This window comes from Labrus mixtus, chromosome 1 (assembly GCF_963584025.1).
Source record: "Labrus mixtus chromosome 1, fLabMix1.1, whole genome shotgun sequence".
Lineage (NCBI taxonomy): Eukaryota > Metazoa > Chordata > Actinopteri > Labriformes > Labridae > Labrus > Labrus mixtus.
The window spans coordinates 11059850-11083515 of record NC_083612.1 but is presented as its reverse complement, the minus strand read 5'-3'; the positions used below and the strand labels follow the sequence as shown (position 1 = coordinate 11083515).

At 38.6% G+C, this 23666-nt stretch overlaps 2 protein-coding genes across 2 annotated transcripts in view; both read right to left on the bottom strand.

The window, feature by feature from the left end:
* The window catches only part of traf6 (TNF receptor-associated factor 6), a 400050-nt gene that overhangs the window by 234818 nt on the left and 141566 nt on the right, over positions 1-23666 (bottom strand). The gene's annotated exons all lie outside the window — the stretch shown is intronic.
* apip (APAF1 interacting protein) lies at positions 7295-22720 on the bottom strand. The gene is made up of 8 exons (XM_061063929.1): positions 22582-22720; positions 16177-16245; positions 14685-14785; positions 12541-12589; positions 12308-12425; positions 12020-12155; positions 7925-8092; positions 7295-7785 (listed from the first exon to the last, which is right to left on the bottom strand). The coding sequence occupies exons 2-8, from the start codon at positions 16240-16242 to the stop codon at positions 7686-7688; spliced, it is 738 nt and encodes a 245-aa protein (XP_060919912.1). The 5' UTR covers positions 16243-16245; positions 22582-22720; the 3' UTR covers positions 7295-7685.

Below are 23666 nucleotides of genomic sequence, written 5' to 3'. Positions count from 1 at the left end.
ATTTAAATATAAAAAATGATAGAAAATCTTAAAATCTGGGATTAGTGTATGTCGATATATGTTGATGTGTCGCTGTGTATGGTAAGGGGGGGGGGGGGGGGGGGGGGTATCACATGTATCACATTTGTGGGCGGCTGTGGCTCAGTTGGTAGAGTCGGTCGTCTCTCAACCGGAAGGTTGGGCGTTCGATTCCCAGCTCCTTCAGCCTTATGTCCAATGTGTCCTTGGGCAAGACACTTAATCTCAAGTTGCTCCAGCTGCTTAGTCGGCAGTGTATGAATGTGTATGAATTTGATTAGTTACTTCTGTGACCACAGTTCTAACTTCGCTCCCATGGAACATAAAGGATGTGAGAGGATGCATTACATGAATTTATGATCATAATGCATTTAATCTTTGTCAGGTTCGGCACATTTTCCATCGGGCTTCTATGCTTTCAAGGACAATTCAGCATCATAAGGTTGCTATAGGAGCTCATGATAAAGTGACTGATACAGGCCTATACAGTATATTGATCTGTCAGATTTAGATTAACTGCAGCTACTGTAATCCAGGCTTTTACCCTCCCATCAACATGTTTCTTCACGGATGTAGTGCTGCAGAACAGGGTCGGGTTATTTAGTGACATTTCTTCATGGGAATGAGTATTGCAGACTCGGCTTTCAGACTGCAGATTGGAGATTCAGAGTAAAAATTAATTTCCTGTTCTGAAGTCTGCTGGATCAACATAATTTATGACTTTTGCTTGTCTGGGACCTGGTTGTCACTTGGAAATGAAGATTCAGAGGAATTACTCTCAATCAATGATAAGTCTGGCTCCTAATCTGTCACATATCCTCTCCATCCTGTACATTCAGCCTCCTCTGATTGGCTCTCGAATGAAGTAGCGATACGTTACATGTAATTAAAATTAAAGGCAGATATGGGCATACATTTGCACATAAAAAGGTACTATTAGTTCAGATTTGTTATTGATGATCGCTCTTGTCTAATTCATGCGTTTGAGGATCTGTTTGGAGCCCTGGGGAATAAAGAAAGGCCCGAGCTGAGAAGAAAACCAAAGCCCCAGTGAGAGCTGTGTTCTTTAAAGTTATAATGAACTGCACATGTTTGAAGTCAGACATGCACGGCTCCTCAAAGACGACTAAACTCTTGTATAAAACACTTCTCTATGAATGCAGCCAGATAGCAAAGTACTCAGTTCTTGCTAATTTGGTCATCTAATCAGCTAATTTTATTTTTGAGCTGATCTCAAGGTATCAAAAATAAATGACCGTCCAGTGATGCTTGATTCACGACCTGATGAGTTGTATGATTCCTTTGCAGTACTTGGCTTTTAGTAACAGAAACATGTATCTTTTTAATTGTAAGACACACAAACAACTGAATTTGCATTTTATTTGCTGTAGATGTGACACCCAGAGGAGGAATCTGAGTGTTTTGGTGTCCGATGGTGATGTAACAACTCAACTTGCCCGATTTCTCATAACCTGATTGTTCTGGGCTGTGGTGTGTTGTGGTTGTCCTGTGTTTTCTCTCCCCTCCCTTGTGTGGCTTAAAGGTTAGTGCTCCGCCCATCTCTCCGGAAGAGAGTGGCAAATTGGGCTCACCTGACTATGGTTGGTTGGCATCATGTTCTGCATGCGGCAGGAGAAAATGAAAAGTGTGGCCAGTGTTTGTGTGTGTGTGTGTGTGTGTGTGTGTGTGTGTGTGTGTGTGTGGGGGGGGGGGGGGGGTTCATTTTTTTTATTAAATTTGAGATGCAAATAGACTTTTTTGGGTGGAAGTGGATTGATGTTCCGTACATCTCTATCTTCAAAGTCAGAGAAAGCGAGAAACAAAGTGAGGCCAAGTTGAAAAGATTACGAGAAAAAGAGCTGCTGCTGGTCTGATAAGTCTACTGAGGAGGGTGGTTCACAGAGGGATTTGGCAGACATCAGACCAGTTTTGGATTTCAGCGTACAAGAGCAAAAAGAAAGTAGATTAGTCAGAAACCTGTGGCAGCACAGACTGTGGCAGGAACCCTTTTTGTTTGTATCACTACAGCTCACATTAGCTACAGCCAATTGGCTTGATTTATATGACTTGCTAAGCTAATTTAGCCAGCGATCTAGTTAGATAATGTGCCTTGGAGCTAGGTCAATTTAACCTGATAGAGAGTCTTTAACCTGACCCAGCAGCTCTTTGCACAAGAATTTGGTTTGGTAAGTAAACCTGGTGGCTGAGACGCAGTCTGCTTTAGTTACTCAGATCACTAACGTGTGCTCTTTGTGTCTGCACTATGTTAAATGAATTAAAATTAATGTTGCACTTGTAAATGCTTGGTGATCTTTAGTCTATCTAATCACACATGCTCATCTGTAAAGATTGATTTATGGATAGACATTCACCAAGGGTACACTGCAGCTACAGTTTAACATGCAAACAGGAATCTGAATTAATATGTTTAATCTTTCATCATTAGTAATGGGGTAGTGCAATGGATTTTCTCGATTTCACGTGAATGTCTTCTCGTCTAATCCTCCAAATTATTTCTTCCCGTTTCAGTTAAAGGCAGGATGTTCTGAGAATTTCACAATACTTCCTGGACAACTGACAATCAAGTGATTCACTCAAACAATGTTTGACCTAGATTTCTTTCAAAAGTTCATTGTGCCCTCCCATGTCTGAGTCACTGCAGCAATCTGTTTCTTAACTGTCTAAAACCTGAATTTCTGTACAGCAGTTAACTCCCCTCATTAAGCGTCCTTCAAAATAGTCTGTATAAACAGAGGACATAGCCATTGTAACTTCCATTTATGGAATACAGCTTGTCGATTAGATGTTGTCATTTTGCAGTCAAATCTTGGGGTTATTGATCCAAATATTTCTGGACTAAAAGGGTGAATTAGACTGTAAAGCTTCCATCCTTACAGGTCACAAGGTAGTGACTTATTCATCTCAGGTACTCCCACCTAATAGGGTTGTCACAGTACCACCTTTTTTTAAGATACTATTAAACAAAACAAATGATATTAATTCAAGAGATTTTGGTCCAAAGTGTGCTTTTTCTCTTCTTCGTCTAGTTACACTGTGTCTACTGAAAATGTTGACGTAGTAAACACTAAACATTAGTTATTTTCTACTAATATGCCACATTTCATGGTCTAAATTCACAAACAAGTATACTAATGGATATGACCATCGGCATAAGATTTTTTTTTTTTTAAATCCACAATTACAGATCGTGACCAAAAACTGCCGGATATTCTGCCGAGAACCTACTAAGGGTATTGTCTATGCAAAACATGAATTTAAGTAGTGGCAAGGTTGTGGAACGAGAATCACTTTTCAGGCTCTTCTTCATAGTTCACCTTGTGGCCTCTGTGTCCACTTCTTCTGTAAATCCATTTTTATATCCCATTGCTTTTGACCAGTAGGGGGCAGAATGACTTCAAAACAAACTCACAGAATCATATTTTAGTTAATATACCATGCACTTATTTTCATGGTTAACATGCAAACAAATTATCTTCTAATAGATTTAGTTCAAATGGAAGTACATTCAGTAGGCAACTCATTGATGTCCAGTGGGTCCTGTCCTTCTTGCTATTTGGTTCCCAACAAGACGACCTCTCATGTATTCAGTGAGTCGTTCTCCTTTCTTAGTCACTGAAGTGGTCTGTTTTGTGTTTTCATCCATTGAAGTAGTGAACACTTGGCTTGTCAGAGCATGTTGATGGAAACTTATTGTTTGGGGCTTTATATGGGGGATTAAAATGATTAAACCAGTGAGGCTAAAGGTAACATTACTACTATTACCCCAGCTGAAAGCAGTTTCAGTGTGCTGCACGGCTGCATTTCCAACAGGCTTTGAATTTGAATACAACTGACTGTAAAGGAAATTCTTCCTTGTATGGATATTTAATGGTTCCAGTGATAATTCCACTATTCTATTGGATGTGTGGCTTTTGGCTGTTCTGCAAAATAGTTTGCTGTAAAAAAAATAAATGCATGCATGTTGGTCAATGACACAGATGTTGCTGACTCATGTGCTGTCTGTTAATAATCACAAACAGGTGGGTACAATAAATGGCCTTATAGCGTGTCTTTTTACTCCAATCATTTATCGTCATTAAAATAAATAACATTCTCCCTGGTGAGGATCAAAGTACAAAACATACTTAATCCCTTTAGGGCAAGTAGAACCATTATTTCAATGTAATGTATCCCTGTGACTGTGTGGGCTGAGAACATGCAGTACCATCTAACTGCCATGTTCTGGTTTCCAATTCACCACTTAAATCATGCAGGCTTCTCTCGTTTTCCTATTCCTGTCATGCTTGTGTTAGAAACTACCGAATGAAGGCAAATGCCAAAAAAGAACAGAATGTAATACAGGAGTGTTATAAGAATGTAAAAATGTAAAAGTGTGTTTTTTTTTTTTTAAAGGTCGACTGAGAACACACGAGTGAGCTTCAGATGTTTTTTTTCGTTTTCAAGTGTGGATTTGAGTGTGATAGCAGAGCAGCTGACAGACACACACACACACACACACACACACACACACACACACACACTCAGATGACTGGGGTCTGAGCGTCAATAACATGAATAAATATCACCATTTGGCCTGTCATAGGGCTTTTACTGAAGCTCAAAATCATAAACACATTTACACTTTAATCAATATCATAAAAAATATGGCGCAGCAATGAGTGTTCCTTTTTCTCCTGAGACATGGGTGCCAAACACGTTAATACAACTTGAATGTAATTTATGGGTCGAGGGGCGCCACTACAGCTCTTGAACTGTTCAACACCCTTCAAGTGATTGAAAAGGCTGCGGAAAATACGATTTTTGGGCAATGGTTGTAATGAGATGCCCTGCGCAGACGCTGATAATGTGTTCCAAAAGGGACTGCTAATGGCTGTCGTGATGAAGGAGGATCAAAAACAGCGATGTGATTTTGTGTCTTTCCGGGCGACATGCTGTGCATTTAAAGTTTTAAGAACAAACAAATGGAAATAAGCTTTTTTTCAGGGAGTTCAAACCGAAACGCAAATAGGGAGCAAAAATGATGAAGACAAGGTGTCTCAGAGCGCCTGTCGTACAGCGAGTTAGGGGTTTGCCAGAACAAGAGATTACAACAGGGGATTGGAGTATGGCCGGGCAGTCACTACAGATAGAAGTGTAGAAGCAGAAAAAGTACCAAGAGACTATTTTATTTTGCACTTTTATGCCATCTTGATTCAAGTACGTTTTGAGAGGAACATGAGTCTTTTACTGGTGTTAACTTGTGCTAAACCACATCTACAGTCTGATGAGTCATCTGTTAGCTATCTAACCTTCAGGGGAGGACAAGTGTTTCTGTAAGTGTTGCATTCATTTAAGATTAAATAACATGTGCCTTTCCTGGTCAGTAGATGGCGCTTTCTGTTGTTCTCTCTGACAAAACAAAACGCTCTTTCTGTACCTGTTTGAGCCCTGCTGTAGACTTAATTATGTAGCCTAAGCAGGCTGTCCTTTTTGTAGTAGTCAGTCGGTAGTAGTTCTTGTTAACTAAAGATTAAAACAAAAGAAACTCAAGGGAATAAGTCCCCCCACCCCCCTACACACACAGTTTTTTACACAAACTTAGTTTACATCGAGAAGTAATCACCAAACTGCATTATCTGCTACTAGAAGATAAGCAATGCTCCTACTTGCTTGAGTTAGTTTTTTTTCTTTAATACTTCATCTCATGCATTGGTATCATCCATGCATGTTTGCTGGCAGTGTACTCCATTCCTGCCTTCGGTTGTGTATGCAGCAAATATGACCATATACTGTATGCTGTGTGACTATCTATTTGGAGATGTATAGTTGATGTATAGATGATAGTAAAATATATACTTTTTTTAGATTTATATTTTGGCTTTTTGTGCCTTTATTCGAGAGATAGGACAGTGGATAGAGTTGGAAATCAGGGAGAGAGAGAGAGAGTGGGGAATGACATGAGGGAAAGGAAAGGTTGGACCCGAACCTGGGCTGCCCGCTTAGAGGACTACAGCCTCCATACGTGCGGTGCGTGCACTAACCACTGCGCCACCAGCACCCCATATATGTACTTATCAAAGGAAAGGATGTGAATACATCTACTCCCACTGGTTATTAGTGCCCAAAACGTTTGATACTTGTCAAGATATTTTTTTTATACAAACAAGACATTTGTATTTTAATCCTCGTTTCGTTTAAATAATTTTTTTTTTTTTAATTTAAAATAGAAACTTGGTTACTTAGGTGTGGGAACACAGGCCCCAATGTGAGATAGACTCTGCTTTAACTCAGTGGTTCCCAACTCTTTTTTGGCTCGTGACCCCACTTTGACTTCACAAAACTCTGGCGACACAAGACGTCCAGAGCACGTAGAGCTTTCTGCTACAATTAATTTGTATTCAATCATGTTATAGTTTTTCTACTGTGTTCCAGTAAACATTCATTGTCGACCTCATTAAGGTATTTTCCTGTATATTATTGTGGACAGATGAAGAAAGGCTGCGATGACACAGACAGATACTCCACAAGTTTCTTGTTTTGACATTAGCTACGGCCCACAGGAGCTTGTGTTAAATATATTTTAATATACAATATGTCTTATTTATCAATAAATACAACATTTAAGGCGAACCCATTTGATTTCCATGTGACCCCACGTGGGGTCGGGACCCCAAGGTTGGATAAGCCTGCCCTAACTAAACTTCTCAAAAGGTCTTGAGTGTAGGATCAGGGACTGTTTTGGATAAAGATGTGATAATGAATAGCCGTACAAGTACGGAGGGGCACTGAATTTTGTGCTAAGCCCTTGACAAAGGACATAATATTAAACCCAAGAAAACTCATTATTACTGAGGTATAAAAAGTAGACTGATCAGTATTTTTTTTTCTTTCACTCAGCCATATTGGGGAGAAAAATGTCCGTGCACAGCTGGTACAACACATTGCTCAAACTCCCGCTCCCCCCCCGCCCCCCAAAACCAAACCCCCCCTCACCTGAGCCTTGGAGTCTTCTTTGTCTTCATATTTCATTCATAATGTGTCTGCTGCTGAACTTTGCAGGCTGACAGGTAATACATATTAATAAAGATGCATAATGGAATGAATATTGGATATATAATACAAACAATATTTGGTTTGGGGTGCTGGGGCGAAGTCTGACATTGAAAATACTTAATACTCCAGTACATATGAAGAACTTTACAGAAAAAAATCTGAGAACAAACCCTTTTTTTTTTTTGTTCGGCGTAGAGAAAAATAGTTTCTATAATGCACAATCTACATTTCATCAGCTTTAATGATTGAAGCAAAGGCAGTTTATCACAATTAGAGGTTCAATTGAGATGCACAGTATGCTCATGCCTGACATACACAGAGACCTTGATTCCACTGCAGTCAAACTTGAATAGGAAGGCGTTTGAACCCGAAGACCTTTTACTTGACTGCCGCTCACTCATGAGTTGTCCCACAGTGCTTTGCAGCGTACCTCCAGGTGCTTCCGGATCACAGGCATTCAATCTCCTTCAACCCCGAATCTGCCCTTACCATCACATTTCATCGAATTTGAAGCAGGCCGGTGTGAAAGGCAAATGATTACAATCAGCCCCCCCTGACTGAACTCCACTGACCTTTCTGCAACAAATGTCTCTTTCAAAAAGCACCCGTGAATGTCAGACTATTCCCTTTTCTTCCGTTGGAAGGGCTGAGGGGTCCAGTCCACACTGCTTCATCTGGACGGAGATGTCAAACAGGTAGTCGTAGCATTCACACCTACAAAATGCAACAGGATTGTTAGCCTTATAGCAGAAGTATTAACCTAATGTTTGTTAAATAGGTTGTGAATAAAAAAAAAACAGTTGTATATTCTAGGTCACAGAGAATTCTGAGGATAAAACAGGTTGATGCTGACATGGTCTTAGCTTTTTCCCACGTCTCTCCCCAGACGTAGACACCGTGTCGGCGGACAAGGACAGCACATGAGTCTGGGTATTCCTCCATTGCCAAAGCCATCCGGTCTTTCAGGTCCTTCTCCTCTGGTGTGTTTTCAATAATGGGCACAACCAGAGTGTCATCATACCTGTGTACAGTCAAGGAAGAAACTCTAAATTAAATGTATACTTATTACCTTTGGAGGCTTTAACTTTTGATATCAGATTGCTGTTCGATGGAGGCTCGCCTGTTCTCAAAGCTCGACACAGCCGTCCACTGTGCAGTCTTACCTGATTGGCAGTTAATCAGGCACAACAGAGCTCAACTTTCGCCCACTTTTTCGGCGGCTCTGGTTCCAGAAGTATATTTTCCCATTGAAATCCTCCGTTTACATTTCACAAAATCTTCATATCAAGAGATTTAAACCTATAACCAAGACAATCAGCTACCACTATACTCGTGACTATAGTACATTTTATTCGGAGCCAAAACGACATTGAAAAACAGAGGCAAAGTTACAATACTTTCTACATCATTTTCGCCTGCAGTCAAGGAAATACCCATCCCACAATCCTTTGTGAATGATATGGCTTCTTCCTAAATGTAAGAATTATTGTTGTTATAGTGTTTATACAGTTAATACAAGTGTTTAACTATGTTGTAGTTTGTGTTAGATGAATATATAAATACATTCACTGCTGAATAACAAGGTTATTAGTACACCCTGTGTTAGCTATATAATTAGCTAGGGGTGGGAAATATTGCCATGGTTATAGCGAGGACTACCAATCAGAAACGTCGCTGTGACACTTTATGGTTGCGGGTAGTGTAGTTCTTTTCCCCAATATTTGGGAATATACCGTGTTTCCTTAAAATGAGATCGATATCATACAAACTTGTGTCTCCTACAGGAGCATACTGTACACCATTGTTTCACTCCAACAGGTAACTCGTAAGTCTACCCGTGGAAAGTTATGACTTTATGGCAAATCTGCTATGGAGAAAATGAATGGGATTTTTACTTCAGGAACCACACTGTTGAGCACTATACTGAACATGGAGGGAGTATTATAGCCCCAAAATATAGCCCATTTCCTGATTCCAAATTCTTGATTCTTTGTTTTCTTTCTTCTTCCAGTCTATGACATTGAAGTAAAGTAACTTTGTTTTTTTTTTAATAATTCAGGCAACTTAAAGTCATCACCAACCTTTACATTTCCCTGCCGTGTTCCACCTGAATTATGAATCTAAATAATATCATTCAAGTAATCATTTTACTGCTATGACACTCTCGACGGCCCTCTTCCTTAGCTCTAACCAGAGAGGATCACTGAACCCTCTGGCATTGTTTTTCTCGTTTTTTCTGCATCTCCAATCTGGAACTCGTACATTGTTGTGTCTTTGAACTGTTAATGTTATTCCCATCAGGCTTTTAAATCAATGCCAACTTGTCAAGTGGAACCCTTAAATGAAACGAGGCAATTCAGAATCACTAAAAGCATTATTTGACTATGTGCCTGAATAAAACGGAAGTATAATTCATAAACGATATTTGAATGCAAATTGCTGAAACAGAAAAATTGTCATGGAGCCTGTGTTGGACAGAACAGCTCTGTGAAAGCCATGCACATGTTGCAGCCTGTGATTTGCATCAGGATTATTGAGAAAATGAAGGCAAGACAGGGCACATTTCAGTACAAAGAGATCATAGCAACATTAACTACAAAGTGATGACATCATCCTCTTTGTGTGGTTGATTTGATATTCAAGGTTCGCCTTTTCTAAGCCTTAATGAAGGTAATGAGTCATCCTGTTACTATTATATTTATATATATGTTATAGTCAGACTGATCTGTGAACTACTGCCAGAACTGTTTCTTGACCTATGGATCTACATGTATTTTAGATGGCTGCACTGGATACAGGACTGTATGGTTTGGGAGACTGTAAGAAAAGATGGTAATCTTGTGCAGAGGAAGCTAATGGTTCAGTCTACAAGACCTTGACTTAATCATCTTTGCAAGGACATTTTCATTTGTTTGGATCCTCCTGGGTATATGAGCCACGCATACAAATACATGGCAAAAATAGTGTGGCTTAAGTCTTATCACTGAGCATAAACTTTTATTTTAACAAACTCATGTAAGAGGAGACAGTTCTGAGAAAAGAGCCAAACAGACCCAAAGTAGTAAAAAGAAAAAAACACACAAAAGTATATATTTTTTTAGAGCCGCGAAATCACTTTTTAGTTTAAATTATAATTTTGTCTTCCAAAGAACAGGGAAACAAAATAATCAGAATTTAACAAAACTGTTCTGCATGCCGTATAACGCTTGTTTTGTCCGTAGTTTTTGTCACATGTGGTAAATGTGTCAAAGTGTTTCTTGTCACCATATTCTGTAAATATTAATAGTCGAAGCCTCAGTGACGTCACCCATCTGTTCCTGCAGGGGGCTCTGGAGGCTCATCGGCAGCAGCCGCCATGTTGGAAATGCTGACTCAGCCTAAGGGTCTTTTTCAAACCAGCCACTACACACTCTCCCTACCCACTACCCCTCCGTTTGCGCGTCCTCGCGGAGGGTCCGCCATATTAAGTCCGTCCCAAACTAATTAGCGGGGAGTGGTAGTGGGTTATAAAACCCTCCACCAGCGAGTCTGCACCGATGCCAACTTTCAGATCACGTGCAACGCCTATTGTGTCCGGTCGTCATGGATGAAGCAACCTGTGAGTTCAAGTGTCTATAAACACTGCTCCAACTAAGATAGACATTTAATATCGTCATACAGACGTTAACAACTTAAAATGTTTATTGTATTGAGGATCAAATATGTTTATTTATTGTAAAGTGTTTTATATTTACAGGGACTGTTGCAAAAACAAAATAATATTAAATCATGTTGCAGACAACTTTTCGCTGTTAATATTTATTTCTTATTTTTCTACTTTTGATGTCTTTCAACATCTCAATTCAACAACAAAAAAATACACTTTTTGCTGCTCTGATGTTCAACAATAGTCTCCTTGTCTTTGCATTAATTTAGGACAAATAAATTCTAAAAATTACAATAAATTAACTTCAATTATAAATGACAATAAACAATGTAGGCTCAATCTAATAGTTTTGTTATAAGTCTACACTAATATAACTTACTAAAGAAGAAGAAGAAGAATCTAGGTTACATATATATTTTTACAGAATGCATTAGCTACAAAAAAAAAGCCGTTCCCGCAAGATGCCACTGAGAAACCATGGTAACACACAGTTCCCGTTTCCACCTGAGAGAGGGAAGTTTTTCCCAAAGCCTGCCGCTGTATTTCTACCCTACACCTTGATGAAGAGGACTTCATTCAGCTGCGAGTGTGACTTCTAATGGAGTGCACTCCGTCACGGAGGGGGAGGGTGTAGGGGTCAGTTTGAAAAATTCCCCTCTCTCTCTCTCTGCCTAATTTCTGACTCCATCCACTGTCCTATCTCTAAATAAAAGCCATAAAAAGCCCAAAAATAAACCTTAAGAAGAAAAAGAATCGTGATTATGATTTTTGCCATCATCAAGCAGCCCTATGTTATTTGTTTTACATAATACAGACATTTTAAAAGATTCCTTTTGGTTTCACAAAAAATAATAATAGTGGTACTTTTTTTTTGTAATTAAAAAAAGCTTTATAAATTAATTATAATTATAAGATTAGTACTTGAATGAATACTTAAGGGCTACCACAATACCACAAGGCCGCGCCTCCTACAGTGGCTGCTTTCTCACTATTTTTATTAGGCTACATTATTTAAGATGCTTGGAAAAAAAGTTCAGGTCAACTTTTAGGGCTTGACCTTCAAACTTTGAATCCTGCTACTGAAGCTCTGTTAAAGAGTGAAAGAGGGTTTGATGATAAAGATGAGCTCAAGCAGGATCCTGCGTGATGACCAACATCCCTGCTCAGATGGAGCTCCGTATTTTCCATTCAACATCTGATACATTCATAAACAAACTTTACAAGCCTCCGCTCCAATGTGAGAGGAAAATACTTGGAAGACTTTTTGGACTCGACTAATCCTTGCTGCCTGATTACACATACCGATAGTTAGTGCCTGAGGTGCCCTTACGGATCCCCTTGATCATCTCCTGGTGTGTTATCCTGAACTCTTTGCCAGGATACAGCAGCGTTGCCATGACAGCAGCCTTGGAGTGGGTGTGTATAACTGCCTGGGCTCCTGTAGTTTAGTAAAGAAAAGGCAGTTTTATTTGAGTGCTGGCGACTGATCATGTTCATCCAAAGTGATGTACATCAGAGAGTAAGTACAACTCAAGCAAGGATCTAGAAAAGGAGGAAACAACGTCACAGAGCACAAGTGGAGTGACTTACCTCTCATGGTATAGGCGTTCATAAAAAGCGGTGTGCACTGGCTCTTCTTGAAGTTCTTCCAGGCAGGAGGACAGCTGATGTCCTTCTCCTCCACGTCACACACAAACATATCTTCTGGCTTAGAAACACAAACATTACAGCGGTGTGATTTAAAACATAGCCAGGAACGTTCTGCTCAATCAGAAGTGACCTCAACAGAGCAACATTTCACTCTGTGGGTAAAACAAGCTCACCTGGATTCTCTCTTTTTGGACGCCTGATGGTGCGATGTAGATTTGATCTCTGTGAGGCATACAACATGGTATGAATTAATATGAAGCAGAACAACAGAGGTTCAGGTCTTGTTAAAGCAATCCCAACAGTTATTTTAAAAAGTAATGACGTTCCATTGCAATACATTTTTTGTCTCCACTTACAAGAAAATATTCATGTTATTTAGTGAGTTTAAACTATTTAACTGTGTCTACAAAACATCTTAAAGGAAGAATTGTGACTTTTTGATCCAGTAGATGTTGCCCTTGAGCACCAATATGAAACCTATTAAAGATCTATTAAGACCTATTAAAATGTTACATTCTGCAGCCTTGACAAAAAAAAAAGTGGCTCCAGATAGCCTAGCGGTTAAGTCGCGCGCCCCATGTACAGAGGCTACAGTCCACAGTGACCCTGGGTTTAAATCTGACCTTGGACCTTTTGCTGCATGTCATCCCCCCACTCTCTCCTCCTAACATTTCCTGTCTCTTTTCAGCTGTCCTATCCAAAAAAAAGTCTAAAAATTGCCCAAAATACATCTTTAAAAAAAAAAAAAATAGTTTTCATTTTTAACAAAGCCCCCTCTGATCTACTCGGAAGCTTTGCAATGGTCATATCTTTTACTTAAATGTTGAGAGCTTTAACAGCCCCCATAGAAAGTAGTGAATAGAGCCGTGCTACTCTTCTTTATCTTGCAGTAAAAACAGCATAAAGAGGAGTATAAAGAAGTAGCCTATTGATTTTTTTGTGGAGGGTTTGGTGAGGCCGCCTCGGGCTCTGAGTCATTTCGGAGTCGAATAGAAAAAAAAGGCTTCAAAAGTTCGAATTCAGACCTACACTCAGGAAATAAAAATACACTCGTTGGATTTTTTTCCCTCAAATATCTGAAAAAGCTTTTGTCTATTCTGATTACTTCATGTATTACAATTTCTCATCAGCTTTCTTTTAGCAGGAGTAAATACAACATTGTAGAGGCTTTGTATTAATAGAAACACAGCTTCATGGTTCATGAGCTCACAAATTGGTGTACTTTTAAAAAAAAAAAATACTATACCAACAGCCACAATATCGGTACATGTGACTAGTTATGTTTAAGAATAAGAACATTATGTTGGCCATATTTTGTCCATAGCCTACTGAAGTAAAGGTTTCACAAATAAGATGTACTTAAACCTTTAGGCACATCATCAACATGTAATTATAGGTGTCATCAGGGATCAGGAAGGGTAGTGTAAGAAGGCAGCCACATAGCTCTGACCTCAATGACAGCTCTATCTCTAAAGCTTTGGTGGAAATAATGTGCACAGTAGGCCTGGGAATCTTTGGGTGTCTCATGATTTGATTCGATTTTGATTCTTTGCGCCACGGTTCGATTCAGAATCTATTTTCGATTAAGACCTTTTTCTCAGTATTTCAACTTCAATATAAAAATCGTCTGTGTTTGTTGGCCCTTATAATTCATAGAGTAGAAAATAGTTACCGTTCTGTTAAAGAAATTCTAAGGAGAAATACTCTGCTGGGCTCAAGAACTGCTTATTTTCTATCGGACTCTGAAGGTATAATTGTACAAGATGAAAATAAATTCTCCCCTAAATTTATTTGGAGCAAGATTTCCTTGAATGATATTCTAGCGAACTTGGAGTGGAAGCCATTAACTTTGATTTTTATCTTCTTCTTCCCCCCCTGCTGACTTAAATAAATGTCTGCCATTCCCCGTTTCTAACGGGGATCTGCTAATGGGGTGGTGCCTCCTTTGAAGCCGTCATCCGCAACAACAAAGTTCAAAGATGTTTGTAATAACCTGTCAAAGCCTTCAGTTTGAATTCGGTTTCATTATGGAAAATCTCTGGCCTTCTGTCATCACCACAGATTTGCACACATTGTCAAAATTGATAGAAGTGACCTCACATCAGCCTCACTGCAAAAAAGATCGGCTTAAAAAGTTCCACAACAGCATTCAGTATTTAGAGTGAATATATTCTTCAGAAAAAGTTAGATGAAAGGGGTCCAATGAGCCTTTAAGCTGGGACAGATATATTCACAGTTAAGGGATTGAGTTTTTTTGATCCTAAACATTATTATACATACCTACATATTAGAAATATACATACAGTACAGTACATACCCTCGTTTAAGACTGATCCCTCCGCCCGTCCCCGTCACCCATCCCAGCTGGTAGAAGAGTCTGCATAACTCGGGGATGAGTACACGTGGATGCTCCTTCTCCTGTGGCAAACACAAAACTGTTACACAAGTTATCATAGCTCAACATACTTTAAATACATCAGAGTATAAAAAGCACTTCAAGCACATCCTTAGCTGCTAAGTAGTGCGCTTTTAATGCTGCTGATTTCCCCACTCCTGCAGTGTCACTGTTATTAAAATGGCAGACTACCTTCAATGTAACTCATGCAGACATTTTCCACCACAGTTGAGGACAAGTTGTGAGTTAAAGAAACCCATTTCAGATATTGTCTTTGTTTCATGATGTCAACAAACCCCATGAAAAGATCAAAACCTATTTCTCTGTGCAAATTCGCTCATTGTACTCTCAAACCACCTGAGTGACATTTAGTTTCTTGTTTACCATGAACACACACCGCTGTTTGTTTAGACCAAGCAGCAACCTCAAGTGTTGAAAAATGAAGCCACTAAGTGCAAAATCCTGCAGTTCTTTAAGTGTTCGCTTGAGGCTGGCTCCAAGAACCGCGGAAGTCAAATACACACTCATTCAAAAAAGCCGTTTTTACAGCATAAATTAACATGTTTACAGCCTGGTACAAAAAACAAATAGGTGTGATTAGTTATTGTCATCATAGGCACACTCTGAACGGGGTAGATATATATTTTTTAAAAGCTCTGTTTTGATTTTGTGAATGATATATGTTATCCATAGTAAGTAGTGTAGCTGACATGATTGACAGGTGGGTGCGATGGAACGGCTTAAAACCCGCCTCAGCTCCAGCTCTCAGCCTAACTTTCAGACAACCTAATGATAGGTTGAGACAGCATTTCCAGCATGGCGGCTGCCGCCAATGAGCCTCCAGAGCCCCCTGCAGTAACAGATGGGTGATGTCACTCAGGCCATTAATATAACAGTCTATGGTTCTGACCCATCCAATACTCACAAGAGCACAAAACTTCTATTACTGCCCTACCTAACTACCCTAACCCTAACCCAAATCACTCATAGTCCTTAAAACACCAGTTCTTCCTTTTTTGAGTTATTCAGGCCCTACTCTGTGGGAAATTTGGGACCGGTTAACAAGTTGTGTTTGAATTAGGAACTCTTGAGGCTGTCAATCAAGTGTTTGTAATGACTATCAGACTTTTTATTTCAGACTTTTTATGAGATTTGTTGACAATCAGATCACATATAGAATACCATAAAGTCATATGATGTCATATATTTGTGTGCACTGTGTTTGAATTCACTCTTTATCAGAACAGAAACTTGAAATGATTTCTAAACGTTATGGATGCATAACAAGAAATAAAAGGCTTCTTAAAACCCCATAAAATATTTCTCACTTTGGCAGCAGGTGTCACATTCAGGTGTGTTTATACTAGCATCTTTTCATTGAATTGTTCTTGTGTTTCTGTCATGTGAGGCTTGCCTGTTTCTCCGCGGCCTCTTGACCTCCATCTTGGCAGCCGTTGCTGGTGCCACACAAAGATGACATCTCCTGTGAGGAAAACATCGAGCAAATTTAGAGACAATTCACACTGCCAGCGAAAAGAAGATGTCTGGCACATGGTTGCAGTAACATTGATTTGGGAGTCATATGAGACTGGCTTAGTGCACTTAGGTCACAATGAAAGAGCGGTTTGACAGCGTCTCACTTTCTTATTTTGATTTAGGATGTTGAAATCAGATGATGTTAAGATAACACCGGGGGAGAATAAAAGAGAAGTGATTTACAGTTTCAACTAATTCCTCTCCTTCCTTCTCCTCCCACACGTCAGTTACAGAGAAGCCGCGCTTTCCTTAGATGGAGGAGCAGATACGCAGCGCTGCTCAAAAACCTCAGATCCTGCTATTGATTTAAAACTTCTATTTATACCGACGGTTACACAATGGAAAAACCTTGAAGATTTGGCTGTTAGAAGGAAGTTAGAGCCTATTCTTTCCATTGCAACAAGTGAATGAGAAGGTTTACCTTTGAGGAGAAGATACGTTTGGGAAAACACATGAGTGGAAGTTGTTTTTCATTTTGTTGGGATTCAGGGAGTGAGTTTCTACAGGAGGGGTCACTTTGGTCTATGGATGTTTTAATTGGCTTAGTTTTAAATATACTGTAAAAAAGAAAAAAAGATATGATAATGCTTAGGCCCAAGGACATGTCAGGCAGACACTGTAGGAAAAACTACCAAAGTAAAGGGACATTTCAAACCTACAGCCTATTGAGATTAGAACCAATTAACCTGGTTAACCTTCATTACTTTATATAGTGGATGTAACAGGACAAAAAACTGAGCGAGGCCCCGGCCCTGCCAACAATGCCACCATTTTTTTCAAGCACTTTTTTCACCACTATGACCTTAATTTTCCATGCCATGTTACAATATGGAATAGAAATATACAACATGAATAGTTATATGCAAATCCCTGTCGTTATGTGGCCTACAAAGGAGCTTTTCTGTTTCTATAATTGGGATACTATGTCAACAATAAAAGTCCAATCACTGCTTTTTATCGAACACGAGCACAGCCCATCACTACTGACTTAAGCGTAAATGAGATTGATGTCACATTAAGTCATACTTGTGATGGACTGTCAGCAGTTTACAGGGACAGATTGTGCAGCAGGAAACTAAACACACAGACACTTGGAGGCATCCTCTTGGCAGAAAACTTGGTCAATGTTGACACGTAATAGGTTTGCGTTAGCCTGTGTTAGCTTACAGTAAACACTGACTGCTTTAATGGACGAACATGAGCTAATGGCAATACAAGTCGACCTTGAGAAACCAGAAGGGCTAGACCACAGGGTTATTTTTTTAGTTTTACAAACATTACTACTTAGTCAACTGTCACTTGTCTTTGAACAGTGTACAGCCAAGTATTATAAAATGACTTAGACAAAACCTTACTGTCCTTATGACCAGTTACCTGTTTCATTAGCAAAAGATAAAGATGTAAAGTTAAAGATTTTCTGCTGTGATCTAGAAGCAGTGATGAAACATTTTCAAATATGACACTAATTATTAAAAAAAGATGCACAAAGCTATAAAAGTTGTAATTTACTATTGTTTTTTATGAGGAATTGAATATGCCCATACTGTTTTGAATATTTGAAGCTTTTAAAAATACTTGTCAAACACATCAAGCTATAAGAGAAGTCGAAAAAGTAGTCACTGGCAGCATTCACCACTTTGTTGATATTTTAGTGTCGCAGGTTAGCAGGTGAATAATAATCATTTAATACAATTTTCAAAAGTAATTTTTGGATTGGAAAATCTTTATTGTCCCAGAGGGGCAATTTGGTTTGCAACAGAGATCCTGATAGGCAATCATAAAAACAGCACAAAGACATAAAACATAACTACCATGGATATCATCGTGATGGATGTAAGTGAGATGAGAGACACAAAGACCAACAGTACATAGTATAAGTGTCCTGACTACAATGCCTACAGCTTGTTTAAAAACCCAACTGCTGATGGGACAAACGACCTCAGGTTTCAGTTTGATTTGTCCTTCCTAACATAAGTGAACCTCCTCCCTGTTGGCAGAAGTCTAAACTCTGCAGAGGGAGCTGAGGTTCTTACAGGATGACCTTTGACCTCTGAGTGGCTCTTATTTGAAAAGCATGGCCAAGATTTTGGTCGATTTTGTTTTATTTTTAAGATTTATTCTTGGGCTTTTTGTCTATACTGTATTGAGATAGGACAGTGGATAGAGTGGGGAATGAAATGTGTTAAAGGAGCCAGAGGTCAGACTTGAAACCGGGCCGACCCCCTTGGAGGACTATAGCCTCAGTTCATGGGGTGCAACCTAACTGCTAGCCCATCAGCGCTCAATGGAAGTTTGTATGATGCATGTCAAGATGTATGATCATAAATATTTAAGATTTTTTTTACCATTCACTCCTGGTGAACAGAGTTTGTATTTTACCTAGTTTTAAATTATATGTATGATAAACAGATGACATGAGTGAGCCCACCTCTAAAGAGAAACCACTCTTTACTTTGTGTTCATGGCTTCTTGAGGATATTTGACATCCTGTTTTAAACAACTGAACTTTGATTCCTGCTAAAACTTGAAGCTTGAAGAACTTGAACACTTGACATGTCAGCACGCATTCTTAATTGCGCAATAATGTGTTGTTTTAGGACGAGTATGCAAATTTCTACTGCAACAAAAGACCACATTCACTCACTCATTTCATTTCCTTGAGAGACTCTCTTTTTGCAAGCTGTGGGGATTAAATGGAACCAACAGCTAGAGTCTGGGTGCAGAATGGGGGGAAAAAAAACATCCAAGCTTTCTTTTTACTGGTTGATTAAATGTTTTCTTACATAGTGCAATTGGTCTCTGTGATTAGATAAAATACTTCACTTTTTTCAATAAACATGTCACTTACTGCAAACGTAGTGTATCCTATTGGTAGTAAGTGTTTGGTTTAGTTTACAGTCCTCACATCACAATATAGAGCCAGTCTCTGCCATGTGTACAATACAAGTGGTCTTAATAATGCAAAGATAAATACAAGTCTTAATCTTTCTAAGTAATTTTAGGCTTACAGAGGTGAACACAAGCTGAAGTTGATGAAATGTATCATCTATTGCTTAATTCATTTGCACACTCTAGCTGTTTTCACATATGCACTCTTGAAAATATCGAGATACTTTCAGGAGGACTGCTCCGGATATTCTCCTGACCTGGCTGTTCACATGTGCATCTCACAGTGGGAGACTATCACCAGGGCTGACAGAATCACTATATCAACAAAGGAGTGGAGAAGAACATACTGGTGAACAGAAAACATAATGCAGCAGATTAAACATGCACAAATACTAGGCTTCTGGCAGGAGAAACTCTGGGTAAACTAAGATTGAAAAATGTGGCTGTGTTTGCGTTCACACATGCAGCTCCTCCTGCAAGTATCAGGAGTCTTCTGGAAGTGTGAAAACCCTATATGGTACAAGTTTGTTTTTCTTTGTGATTAGTGTGTTGACGCTGCTCCAAAAATACTTAACATGCCACTCGGTCTAATAATCAGGTACAACAATCCTCCGAGGCTGGAGAGCGGTGCTATTTATGATTCAAACTAAAGACCACATGGGGTCATTTCATTTCATCCAGCTGCCCTGGGATTCAGGTTGTGTGCCTGTCATGTTTGTTGATCTTGAAAAGGGCCTGAGGGCTGAAATGTCAACTAATGGAAGATAAATGCACATACAGGGCCGGGCTGAGGAGTACTTTCTTTTTTCTTACTTTGAGTCAGATGCCTGTCAGTCAAATCTTCTGCTACAGGACTGATGTTAGGAATAATGGAAAAAAAACCGATATGACAAACTTTAATAGTCTACAGGTAGCTTCTGTGATTAGACACAAACACTGCATGTGGTTAATGCAAAATGTGAGTAACTGTAAAAGATGTGTCCTAATATATGTTAACCTCCGTCTTTTGGCAATGAATCCATTATGGTATATTAGACAAACATAAACATTCACATTCAAAAGTGCTTTTTTTCTGGTTCAACCAAAAAGGCGATAATGACTGTTTCTTAAAGATTAGTATCTAATGATGTCATACCATTAAAGAAATGGGTTGTACTAAATGACACCTGTGTAGCTTGTGTTTGTAACACAGGAAGAACAGGCTGAATGTTGTGTTCATGTCGTATGAGGATCTTTTAAACGTCCCTCATGTGAGCCACACAAGCTGGGGACAGAGCTTTCTGTTTTTATGACCCTAAATTGTGGAACTCACTACCCCTTGACATCAGTACAGAAATCTGTCTGTGTGTTTTTAAACGTAAACTGAAGACCTTATCTGGCTTTTAATTAGGAGAGCTTTTCACTTTTTTCCTTAGTCATTGTTTCGACATTTCTTTCAACTCTTGTTTTTATTTTGTCTTAGTCCACTTTTTATTGTGTTATTAATTTAGTGGCATGTTTCCTGTTTGATAGACTTTATAAATGTGTTTATTATTTTATTAAATGTACATGTTTTTAAATAAATGTTATCCTTTTTTATTATTGTAGGCTATTACTTTCCCTTATTGTTTGAATCTCTTTCTTTCTCTTTCTGTTCTTTTGTGAAGCACTTTGGGCTGCTTGTGTTTATGTATGAAAGGAGCTTTAGAAATAAAGCTGAGGAGGAGGAGGAGGAGGAGGAAGAGGAAGTTCCCACATCTCAAAAATGATGTAACATCTTACTAACTAATAGCTTGTACACTAAACGGCTCAATGTGTCAATTTGACACAGTTTGTGTTTACTTTAATAAATCAATACATTGATTTAAAAAAAAAAAAGAATTGATTATTTGATTAAATAAATACAGGAAACAGTTTTAGTTTAATTTCATGAAAAAGTGTCCAACATTCACTGCTCCAAGTGTGTTAAATAAAGAGATTTTCTATTGTTTTCTTTTTTGTCATTAAGTAAATGAAAAGTCATGTCTGTTTGAGCTTTTGATTTGACAAAAGGAGCAGCTTTAGGGTGTCTCTGTTTCAAGCTGTTTGCCTGGCAGCTGAATTGCACTTGAAATAAAGTGCACATCAAAGCATCAAACCTGTAACAGGATACTAAGCATGTCAGATCAGACTCATGATATTCCATTAAATTCAATAAGCATGAGCTGGAAGATGTATTGTATCGGATCGTATAAACATTGGACATTAAGATTAAGATTTACCTTTATTGATCCCCGCAAGGGGAAATTTCAGTTTTTACACTCTAAGTCATTGAACCGGCGACCCTCCGGTTCCCAACCCAGGTCCCTACAGACTGAGCTACTACCGCCCCAACTATGGCTTAGTTGTGAAAAAAATAAAATTACAGGTGTGTGAATGATGTCACGAAAAGAGGGTATTTAAGCCTTTACTAAGACCAAGAAAGTGATTACATCACTCCACTTCTGAAGTCTTTACACTCGCTCCTTGTCTCTCAATGACTATATTTTTTAAATACTTCTCTTGGTCTATAAAGCACTGAATGGTGTATTTCTGACCTTTTGTTACTTTATGAACCAACTAGACCACTCAGGGCGTCTGGGACAGCTCTGCTTTCTGTCCCCTGAAGTAAAACATTAAAATGATGCTCATCAGGAACAAACTCTCAGAAAAGTGCAAGACTGCTGAAACTCCCTCTTCACATGTTGACAGCTGCCTTTTATCAAAATAATTTAGGCTAAATTCCCATTTTATTCCCAATCTAAATACCCATTTTAACTCTAACACTGCACTGTAACTGCAACCCTACATTTTGAAACAGTTTAATATTTATTTAGCTTTTGAATTGTGACGCTTATCTTTTACTAGTGTATTAATACTTTTTAGCTTTTGTTTTATTTTCCTGTTTTTATGTTAAATTCACTTTAATTCTTAAATTGTTTGTTTGTTGTACGAACTTTGCAATGCCCTCTTCTTTTTAATGTCTCATTTTCTCTTTGTTATGATGCTTCTAACATCTTGTGTGAAACACTTTGAATTGCCTTGTTGCTGAAACTGGTTGCACATATCAATGTGTAAGACAAGGCACATTTCTTTAGCCTGCTGAAGTTACACAGTGGTGGAGCAGTCACAAAAGTGTGTTAAATGTAACGTATTGAACGAGTAATCTGCGCTTATAAATGACACACTTGTCTCGGTGTTTTTGGCATTAAAAGGTTGCATGTTACGTTATTAAACTACAGGTGTAGTCCTGTCTGTGCAGGTTACATTACCTCATCTACAACAGCTGTGTTTTACATAGAGCAGCAAGAGCAACTTATCTATCGCAAACTTACGGCAAAAATGCAACACTTTCCCTCACTAATTATAGAAATAAATACAGAGCACGACGACTTACCTTATGTGTGTTGTGAAATCCGTCTTTGGTTGAATTAAAAACTGTTAAGACGTCAAAGAGCCTTTACTGCCGCTTCTCTCCTGCGTCATCAACGTACGGCGTGCTTCTCTCCTGCGTCACCAACGCGCGACGTGCAAACAGGATTCGATGCCGGATGTTAAACTGACTACCAGATCTTTCTTTCTTTCACAAACTTTTGATGGTAATTTTGCTGATAAATTATCGTCGTCTGGTTTGTCAGGTCATTCTCGACTTGGCAGAACACGAAGGCTACCGTATCAAACCGAAACACCGTGTAATAATGTAACACGTCCACTGTAAAAAACTTCATTTAAAAGTAGGCTACTGGCAACAACATCTACAGAAACTATTGAAAGTGCAGTACTCAAATGCATAATGTTCCTAGTCAAGGTTATTAAATGACTATATCAATAAAATTAAGATACACTCTATTGAAGTTGATTGAGGTGGAGCTTTTTGTGGCTTTATTCTGTACTTTATAGGCCCAAGTTGATTCAACAATTCTTTTTTTTTTTTTGAGAATTCAAGTTTTATTCTTTTAGCAGACTATTTAAAATCCTTACCTGAAAACTATGCTTTTTATTTTTATACATACAGTTAATTTTGGAATTGATTTAAAAAATGTAATCTCTATTTAGGCTTTTTCTTGTTCGTTCTCTTATGGACAAGCTATATTTCACAGATAGATCATCTCTCACTTCCTTTTTTCTCTCTCTTTGATTAATCAAAATGTATTTCACACATTTTACACATAGCCGACTTTAAAATGACTCGTAACTTTTCAGCCTTTAATTTGTTCATGTCAAAACAACGATAACTATCCAAATGAAATCAACTGCAAGCAGTGTCAATTGAGCATAGATGTCTGAACACTTCAGAAATATTATTATCTTCTTAATCTCTGAGACTTCACTGTATCTGAGTGTTTTAACATCACCCTCTGTCAGTCCCTTACTTAAAATCTGGTGAAGAAAAATACATTAATATACCACCAGCTTCAATTTGAAAAAGATTTCCCCTGTCAGGCAACTTCAAATCAAAACACTGCATCTCTTTTCAATAAT

Bases quoted from the DNA above. Each gene is read 5' to 3' on its own strand.
- apip (XM_061063929.1), bottom strand. From the start codon at position 16,242: ATGTCATCTTTGTGTGGCACCAGCAACGGCTGCCAAGATGGAGGTCAA. The intron at 14,786-16,176 runs GCAAGCCTCACA...TGTTTGCCACAG, and splicing joins AAGAGGCCGCGGAGAAACAG to GAGAAGGAGCATCCACGTGT. The intron at 8,093-12,019 runs GTATGTGTAATC...GACTGTACACAG, and splicing joins ACCTCAGGCACTAACTATCG to GTATGATGACACTCTGGTTG.